This window comes from Salvia hispanica, chromosome 6, assembly GCF_029641045.1.
Source record: "Salvia hispanica isolate PSC_SH4W2 chromosome 6, Shi_PSC_v1, whole genome shotgun sequence".
Classification (NCBI taxonomy): Eukaryota; Viridiplantae; Streptophyta; class Magnoliopsida; order Lamiales; family Lamiaceae; genus Salvia; species Salvia hispanica.
Window position 1 is genome coordinate 2,782,684 of NC_142697.1, and position 9,370 is coordinate 2,792,053.

General features: G+C 36.0%; 1 protein-coding gene across 6 annotated transcripts; it reads left to right on the forward strand.

Moving 5' to 3' along the window:
* Window positions 1-3,552: 3,552 nt before the first annotated feature.
* On the forward strand, window positions 3,553-9,117 carry LOC148923042 (uncharacterized). 6 transcript variants are annotated; one of them, XM_089060224.1, is made up of 11 exons: window positions 3,553-3,806; window positions 3,889-3,958; window positions 4,646-4,696; window positions 5,085-5,138; window positions 5,929-6,015; window positions 6,493-6,606; window positions 6,873-7,098; window positions 7,168-7,294; window positions 7,428-7,712; window positions 7,788-7,913; window positions 8,424-9,117. In XM_089060224.1, exons 6-11 carry the CDS (start codon window positions 6,549-6,551, stop codon window positions 8,829-8,831), a joined length of 1,230 nt encoding a protein of 409 aa, XP_088916350.1. In that variant the 5' UTR covers window positions 3,553-3,806; window positions 3,889-3,958; window positions 4,646-4,696; window positions 5,085-5,138; window positions 5,929-6,015; window positions 6,493-6,548; the 3' UTR covers window positions 8,832-9,117. The 6 variants fall into 6 exon arrangements, with proteins under 6 accessions (XP_088916350.1, XP_088916354.1, XP_088916351.1 ...); XM_089060228.1 differs by having other exon boundaries at window positions 6,510-6,606; window positions 6,879-7,098; XM_089060225.1 differs by having other exon boundaries at window positions 6,547-6,606.
* The last annotated feature ends 253 nt before the right edge of the window (window positions 9,118-9,370 follow it).

The window sequence follows — 9,370 nt, forward strand, 5'->3', positions numbered from 1 at the left end:
TTGGATTATCCCGACCACCCTGTGCTCGGCATTCTAAAAAAAATTCCACCATAAAATTCATATGCAATATAGTGTGCCGACGTGTTTGGTTTATTTTTATAGATTACCGAGCACTTTATATGTGCTTGCAATATCCAGAGTACATCACTTGTGCTAGGAATAAGCCGAGCACTTTACTTGTGCTAGGAATATTTTAAAATTTTATTATTGTTAAATAATTATTATTTATATATTTTTATATACTTGTCGAGCACGTTCAAGGTACTCGGCAATTGCCAAGCACTTAGATGGTGCTCGGCTTGTTTAAAGTAATTGATATTTTATGTTCAAAATAGATTTTAATATTTACGGTGAATGATCCATAAATTTTCACACATGCAATTTTTTCTAGATATTTCTGTATACATGTAAAAAATATTGGCATGTTTGAAAATTTTATTATTGTTAAATAATTATTATTTACACTATATTTTATATAATTGCCAAGCACGTTTTAGGTACTCGGCAATTGCCAAGCACATAGTAGGTGCTCGGCATTGTTTAAAACATTCCAGTAATTATATATGCAGCGTAAATGTTTAATTTTTATAGATGTAGCGAGCACTATGTTCGTGCTTGGAATATTCCGACCACGGGACCTATGCTCGGCATTCCTAAAAAAATATTTTCATAAATACTTCAACAATTTTGTAGCATAAAATATACCATAAAATATATATGCAATGTTTTTCGATTTATTTTCGAATTCCCAAAAAAATATATATATTCATGAAACATTCCAACAATTTTCAGATATTCTTAAATCTATTACATCAATATATTTCATTTTATTTTTACCGATACAGGCGAGCACTATTTATGTGCTTGGCATATTCCGAGCACCACTTCTGTGCTCGGGAATTCCCAAAAAATAAATCCACCCATTATTCAGCAATAATAACAGCAATAATAATGCCGTACTATTCTGAACGGTTTTTAGCGAGCACCTTTGTAAGGTGCTCGGAAAATTACGAGCACATCGTACAAGTGCTCGGAATTATTCAGATCTTTTTACACCAACCATGCCATTATTCTTCTCATTCTATCCACCTACGAATTTTTCATCTTCTTCGAATTTTTCCTCTTCTTCACTCACATTTTATTAATTTTTCAACAATTTCTTTGAATCGGAGTATTCCCATGGCTTGTGGTCAACCCATCTTCTAAATTATATAAAGGTATCATTATAATCATTAGTTATTCTCTCTTAATTAGTTAGATATATTAAAAGAAATGTTATGCTTGTGCTCATTTTAATTTATATTATCTTTTTGTGGTAGAAGTGTTCATTTTGCTCGTGGTTGCCATATTTCGCCATCTTCTAAATTATCTAAAGGTATAATTGTAATTGTTAGTTATTTTTTTTTCTAAATTATTAATTGAAAATGTGATGCTTGTGTTCTTTTTAATTTATATTATTTGGTGTGTTAGGGTAGTGAAATGGATATAATTCCAAGAAGAGAGTGAATGTATAAGAGAAAATTTGCTACTGGAGAGTACAATCTTGATTTCATTAATGGAGTAGATAACTTTATAGCTTTTGCTATGCAATATCCCTCTAAAATGGATGGTTCAAAAATTAGATGTCCATGTGCACGTTGTGATAATATGGAATATCTTTCTACGGATAAGGTGAAGGAGCATCTTGTTAAAAAAGGGTTTACTAAACATTATTATGATTGGAGATTACATTGTGATGTGGAAGCATCGTCCAGTTCAATACTTGATGCATCCATGGATTTCTCTCCACCATCAAATTCATACCAACATATGTTGCATGCTGCGTGGGGATAGACAACCGGTCATGAGTCTTATCATTTCCAAACGCAACACTCTGCACAATATGTTCCGCCTGCCTACATGCCAGAACCTCCCACTAACGAGTCGTATCATTTCCAAACGCAACACTCTGCACAATATGTTCCGCCCGCCTACATGCCAGAACCTTCCACTAACGAGTCGCAACGGTTTTACAATGCATTAGAAGCGGCGCAGAGTGATTTGTGAGCGGGATGTGATTACTCTGAATTGTCAACAAATGCTCGACTGATGACTCTGAAGTCTGAACATCGAATGTCTCAGCGAGCTGTTGACGAATTGTACCAATTTATGGAATAGCGTCTGCCGAGGCCGAATCGCATGCCTAACGGTTTCTATCAGTGTAAGAAAAAAATGCAGACATTAGATATGCCCCATCTAAAGATACATTGTTGCAGGAATGGGTGCATGATCTACTGGAGAGAAGATGAGAGCATAACTGAATGCAAAGTTTGTGGTCAAGCTCGATTCAAGGATAATGGTAGAAGTCCATTCAAAAAGATGTAATATTTTCTTCTTTGTCCAAGACTAAGGCGGTTGTATGCATCTGAAGTTACTGCTCAATCCATGCGATGGCATGCAGAGCACACTCAGACTCCAGGAGAGATGTCTCATCCGGCGGATTCTGTAGCTTGGAAAACCTTTGATCAAACACATCCCTTCTTTGCTTCCGAATCAAGAAACGTCAGGTTGGCACTTAGCACAGATGGATTTCAACCATTTGGTTAGACTAGTTCACAATACTCATCGTGGCCAGTGATTCTAACTCCATACAATTTGCCACCGTGGATGTGCATGAAAGATCCGTACATGTTTCTCACTTGTGATTGTGCCTGGTCTGAAATATCCAAAACAAAACATTGATGTGTTTCTACAGCCTTTGATTGCAGAGCTCAATGATCTATGAGTTGAAGGAATTCAGGTATATGATATATCTAGAAAACAAAACTTTCAACTGCGTGCAGCGTTGATGTGGACTATCAGTGACTTCCCTGCATATTCAATGCTGTCAGGATGGAGCACATTTGGGCATCGTGCATGTCCATATTGTATGGAAGACTCACAAGCCTTCTCCCTGAAGCATGGAAGAAAAAACCACTTGGTTTGATTGCCACAGGAGGTTTCTCCACATGAATCATCGGTTTTGCAGAGACAAAAAGAACTTTCTCCATATGATCCATTCGTCTTAGCTCAACAAGCCTCTCAATTTTTTTTTTTATCTTTTCCAAGCAAGAAAAAAGACAAGGTAAACTGGCTGGCAGTGTTGAAAGTTCGAGCAAAGAAATTTAATGCCAGTTATGCCATCACGAAAGAGGCAGATGAAGACACAACTTTCCAAGAAGATGAAGTGGAAGTTCATGAAATTTCTGATGATATGGAATTCGTAGAACCTTCACGTTATGATCCTAGTGGTGAAATGATTCCAATTTTGAAAGAGATTGCAACTGATGAAGAGGACGATGATGAAGAGGATGATGATGATGATGATGATGAGGAAGAAGAAGAGGAGGAGGACGAGGATGAAGAAGAAGAATAAAGCTTTTAATCGAGGTTTACATCTAATATTGTTAATTTATATTAATGCAAATTTATTATTTATTTTTAATTTAGTTAATTCTACACTTATCTACACATAAATTAAAAGAGAGGCAAATCTCACTGCCATTTTGAATAGAATTTCAATTTCAATTTTCACTTTGAATAGCACCGCCACTTTGAATAAAATATACAAATCTCACCGCCACTTCAAATTTCACAACCCCCTCTCTCTCTCAAAAAACCCTAAATCTCCCTTCTTTCTCTAATTCTTCATCCAATCTGTTGGTGTTTAGGCATTTGGAGAAATGGCCGAGCCAAGTAGGAGGAGAAGAAGAAGCGCGTCTGTTTACATTTGGAGAAATCGCCGAGCCGAGAGGAGGAGAGCCGAGGGGAACCAAGTAAAGCATTAGGTGAGGAGCCAAAGCAATGTTTCTGATGTGTTCAATTTTTTTTTCTACGCGGCAAATAGACGAGCTTGATTTTCTGTTTCAGCGTTTCTCTTGTGTAAATTGCGGTTGGTGGACGGATTTTTCTTCGTGGTTGACTGTTCCGGCGGCTGAAGGTAATGAGGATGTATTCTTCTATCGTTCATGTTTGTGTTGGATGGAGCTGGAGTGTGATTATCTTACGGCTTGTGCATGCAATTCTGAATTTGTGTGGTTTTGTGCAATGTGAGATGATGCCTATGTGTGATTGGATGGAGCTGGAGTGTGATCATGATGCTTGTTTTTTCTTTATTATCTTTCGATTTCCTTTAAGTAGAAGTCCTATTATTGAAAGTCAAGAGATTACATTTTTCACAAGTTCATGTTCTGATTGAGATTGAATTCTGGAATGAACTTAACTGTTTCTGGTTCATGTTCTGATTGAGATTGAGATTGAGACTGAGATTAGGTTCAATCTGTATTCATTTTATTGCTGCTAAGATTTGGTGTCTCCGGTAATATACTGCAGTTTGTGTGATTAGTAAGTGATATAAATTGAACAAAGTCAGCAGACACTGAATTTAGGCATTCTATCTTCTCTGGTTTGCTTATGTCTCTGAAATTGGTATTGTGGCCGGGTTGCTCAATAGACAGTTTCCAGTGTGTATAACTTCATATGTTTATTTGTGTTCTATGTTTAGATGTGCAAACTAATAATTTGTCCCTAATAATAAGTCTTAATTGTTTGTTGTTCACCTTGAGTAATGCATTCTATTATCCTCTCTCACTCTCAATCTGATTCTTCATTTGTGATTTTCTTGAAGGTTGAAAGCGAGGGAGATATTTGTGCTCTTCCACTTTGTCCATTCGCAAAGGTAAATTTGTCTATTTGAAATGGTGTCTGCCTATTTTAGATTAATCACAAAGTAGTGCTTTCTATTGTTCGTCATTCATATATAGAAAGAGTTCACCTTGAGTAATGCTTTCTATTGTTTGAAATGATGTCTGTTTGTCTGTTTGAATTTGTTGTTCACCTTGAGTAATGCTTTCTATTGTTCGTCATTCATATATAGAAAGAGTTGGGATAGTTATTATCTAATCTAAAGCAGAAGTAGTATTAGTTTCAGCTTTCTTTAATGTGGTTGTTGGTTTTGAATTTTTGTTTTTTCTTAAAGTTTAGCATATGTTACTACTATTGTATTTCTAATGTTAAAATTTCTAATGTGATTCACTGTTTTCTCCTATTTTCTGGAACCAATCCAGGGAGTTGATCTTCTTCATACAACTTGTGGAACTCCAATTTACGTTGCACCCGGGGTATGATTTTCATATGATGCTAAACTCTGTTGGATAGATATCTTGAAGCAACACATAGTCTGAGTATTTTGTGATGCACTTTTAATAACATACTTTTTGGAAAAGTTTTCTATACCATTATATTGCTATCTTTTCCTATGCTTGTATTGCAGATCGATCATTAGAGTGCTAGAATTTAATCTGTCCCTTTCTTCTTGTTATACCACCAATTCTACTTTTTCTCTGTACAGTCATCACATGGACTAGTCTGAAAAAACTATCAGTGAGTTTGTGTTGTGTGAGAGAGAAGGAGAAAGGGAACAAAGATTAATACGGATCTGCACTGCTAACTTGCCACAATTTCAGCATCATTTGGAACCATTTCTAACTTTATCTAGATGAAAATATTATGAAGTTCATTAAAAAGACTTGACAATAAGCTGTAGGTAATGTATATTGGTGACAAAGTTCATACCAAAACTATACAATAGGTAGGGATTTCTAATCTGGTGAACTGCCACCCTGATGTCTCATATCAGTTTACATCTCTATGTTGCTATGGAAGTAAACACTGTAAGTTTAATTAAGATGGCCATATAACATGGGTTTAGCCTATAAGTGCTTTATTGCAATGACATTTGAACTAGCTTCTCACATGGTGATATATTTTTAGACTAGTTTGAGAAACTCTTTATTGTTTGATCACATTAAAAGTTAGAAATTATTTTCCATATACTAATTTTGAATTTGTATGTATTACATATGTAATTGAATTACATTATCATATACTAATTCTGGTCTATTGCTGCAGAGAAAAGATAGGTGTCTATTACTGTAGAGAAAAGATAGGGAGAGTCTGGTCGCATCAGAGAGAAATTCTAGATAGAATTCCAGTGAGGTAATCAATTTATTCCACAGTTGAGGCGTAATTATATGCATTTTTTAAACTCTGATAATCACACAGCAGCAGGCAGATTAAAAACTCCCCCTAAATGGCTGACATACTTTTAGTTAGTTGTTGTTTAAATCTTTGATTATAAGAAAGAGTTAACTGTGTCTAATTCTACCTTTTTCTGGTCGAATTGAGATCAAATATGCATATTAGAATGAAGAGGTGTATGATTGTGGCTCCAAGAAAGAAAGGTCTTGAGATTGAGTACCTTTTTCTGGTCAAATTGTGTCTAATTGTGCCTATTGTAGTCCAATCTGCATATCAATTGTGTCTATTTGTACCTTTTTATGCTATTTATGTGGTTTGTGTTTGGGTATGGTACTGTGGATTGATTCTTTGGGGGTTTAGTCGTGGTAACTGGATGAAGGATTGGATTGAGCACCAAGTGTTTATGATGTTTTGGTGATAAGTTGGAGGCTTCAGCTTTCTGTAATTTGCAGCAACACTTTTTAGGAGCACCAAGTGTCTATTGTGCAGAAATGCCTCAAGGAGCATCAATTAGACGACGCTTAAATGATCGTGATCCTTCACTCTCAGGTGATCATCTACCACGCGGTGTGTCTTGTGTGAACTAATTGTCACACACTTAAATTTCCATTTTGGGTTAACACAATCAAATTGTTGTTCATTGTCTGGTTATGTTATGTCCACAGCAGTGTATTCTACACTTCAATATTATCATTGGTCCATTTGTGTTCATTTATGAATTTAAACTGCAATTCTCCATCTATGTCCACTTGTGTTATGCACTTTTTTGTTCCATTTTTCGATTTTGACAGCATAATGCTTTGTCTACTGTGTAGAAATAGCTCAAGGAGCATCTGTTGGACATTCCAATGATCCTTCACTCTCCAATGATCCTTCACTCTCCGGTGATCATCAACCACTGGATAATGAGGATGGAGAATCGACAACACATAATATAGAAGGGGATGATACAACAAGTAACTCCCTAAACCAGTCAGGTGAAGAAGAAGAGCCTACACATGATGCACGCGGCCGCCCATTCATACATCTTAGGGGGAAATAGTAAGTGATTTGATAATTTTACTTATATCATTATTTTTGTGAGTTAACTAACCATATATTGACGTGCAGCTTGGAACCTTCCAGCGTCGTGGCAAGCATATGTACTTATAATTTCAAGCAAATTGTTGACCCGATTGGATTCAGCCAGAAAACTCTAACCGAGGAATACATTAACCTGTATTGGGCTGAATTTAAGGTAAACTTGTGCATTATATATAAATTTTTTCTATATTTATCTCTCTTTCTCCCTCTTTTAGTAAGATTACTTACAATCTTTAATATCTTATTTTGTAGTTTAAATTTGATTGTCATTTTGTGTTAATTTGTAGAAATTTGCTAATTGTGAGGCATATGATCAAGACGAGTGTAAGAAGGCTTTTGTTAGCAAGTGTAAACTCAGATACTGGGATTTTATTAGCTATTATAAAAAGAAGACAAAGAAACCTTCTTTTTACACAGATGCCCAATGGGCTAATTACCAGAAAGGCTGGAATTTACCCGAGAGTATTGCAGCTTCTGGGAGGTGCTCTGAAAACCGTAGACAAGGGCTTGAGACTGCGCTTGGCACACATTGTAATGGATGTATATCATTTGCGGAGACAGCAGCAAAAATGGTAAAAGTTATAATATTTCATTAGTTTGATTTGTTTGTTACTTTTACACTTTCTTATGCTGAAAATTGTTTTCAGGCCAAAGAGAACAATGGAAAGCTTCATCCATTTATGGATTTCTTTCTAAAGACCCACAAGCTAAGGAACGGAAGGAACGGTGATTCACAAGGCAACTTGTGTTCGCAACGTGCTCAAAAAATTGTAGTAAGTCTTTTCACATGTTTGGCTGATTTTCTGAAATTTTATTTGGGATTATAGTCTGTGATTATCTAAATTTGTTGTCTTGTGCTATGAGTATTGCTTGTAGTATTTCTTTTAAGAGTTCTTTATGGAAAGTTAGACTTACTTATTTTCTCTGCATAGCCAACAATAACTTGATATGTCTATGTGCAACAATGAGAGTCTGCATATTACTAATAAAAGGTGAAGCACATAGGAAATAGAAACTCACTTTCAGCAATGCATCACTGTTAGTCATAGAAACTATGAGATTGGATTGGTGTTGAATCATGGTCTTTATTCATTCTGAGTTTTGAGTTTGATAATTTGATTTCTGATCTGATAAATCATATTCATTCTGAATCTGTAGCTTTATAATGCTGTACAAAATTGTCTGATATGATGAGCTTGTTGCTCGTGAGGTTCTCCCTTTGTTGTTACACATTTTGAATGTTTCTCATGTTTGTTTAATGGAAGGATGATTTTATGGCACAGGTTGAAGAACTACGGGCTGAAGGAATAGAGAATTCGGATCATGAAGCCATCTTCTTGGAGCTTTTTGGGAAGGTGAAGAAAAGAAAACAAATTTATGGCGCGGGGCAAGCAACAAGCATATTCTTCCCATTGGCTACCTACTCATCTGTGGGTTCTAACCGCGTCAATGCTAGCCAGATCGATGAAATGGCCGAGCAACGTGTTAAAGAACATCGTGATCAAATGCAGCTACAAATTGAAAAGGTGCAAGCCGATTCAGATCGGAAAATTGCACTAGTGCGTGAGGAAGCGGCTAGGAGGGAGCAACAAATGCGAGAGGAAGCGGCTACGAGGGAGCAACAAATGGAAGAACGAATGATGCGCCTTTTAAATGAAAAATTGGGACACTTGAAAAAATGTGTAGTTTAGTGGTACTCCCTCCGTCCCGGCTAAAGATGACACATTGCTTAGCCGGCACGGGGTTTTAGGAGTTATTGGTTAAAGTGTTTAATTGGAGAGAGATAAAGAAAGATGAATATTTTAATAGGAGGGAGAAAAAGTGGTTGAGTGTATTAATTGGAGAGAGAAAGTTACTAAAAAAGGAAATGTGTCATCTTAGTTGGGACAAACTAAAAAGGAAAATGTGTTATCTTAAACGGGACGGAGGGAGTATTTGGTAAGACAATCTTTATCTTTATATATTTTTGTTAAACAATCTTATCTTTTTAATGTTATTTAAGCTTTCTTTATTATTAATAATTTTTTGAATAATTAAATTTGTAGAATATATATATATATTTAAAAAAAATCAGAATAATCAATTTCCCGAGCACATGGCCGTACTTGCTAACATGCTCGAAGTGGTCGGTACAGCTAGTTTCGTGTATGTGCTCGCACACCTGCATTACGGGCACATGTATGTCCTCGCACACCTGCTCGAAGTAGGTTGTGCTCGTTGGTTTCATGTA

Excerpts from the sequence above, each read along its gene's own strand:
- LOC148923042 (XM_089060224.1), top strand. The coding sequence starts at position 6,549 with ATGCCTCAAGGAGCATCAATTAGACGACGCTTAAATGATCGTGATCCT. Across the intron at positions 7,295-7,427 it reads TGTATTGGGCTGAATTTAAG|AAATTTGCTAATTGTGAGGC; the intron begins GTAAACTTGTGC and ends GTTAATTTGTAG. Across the intron at positions 7,914-8,423 it reads AACGTGCTCAAAAAATTGTA|GTTGAAGAACTACGGGCTGA; the intron begins GTAAGTCTTTTC and ends TTTATGGCACAG.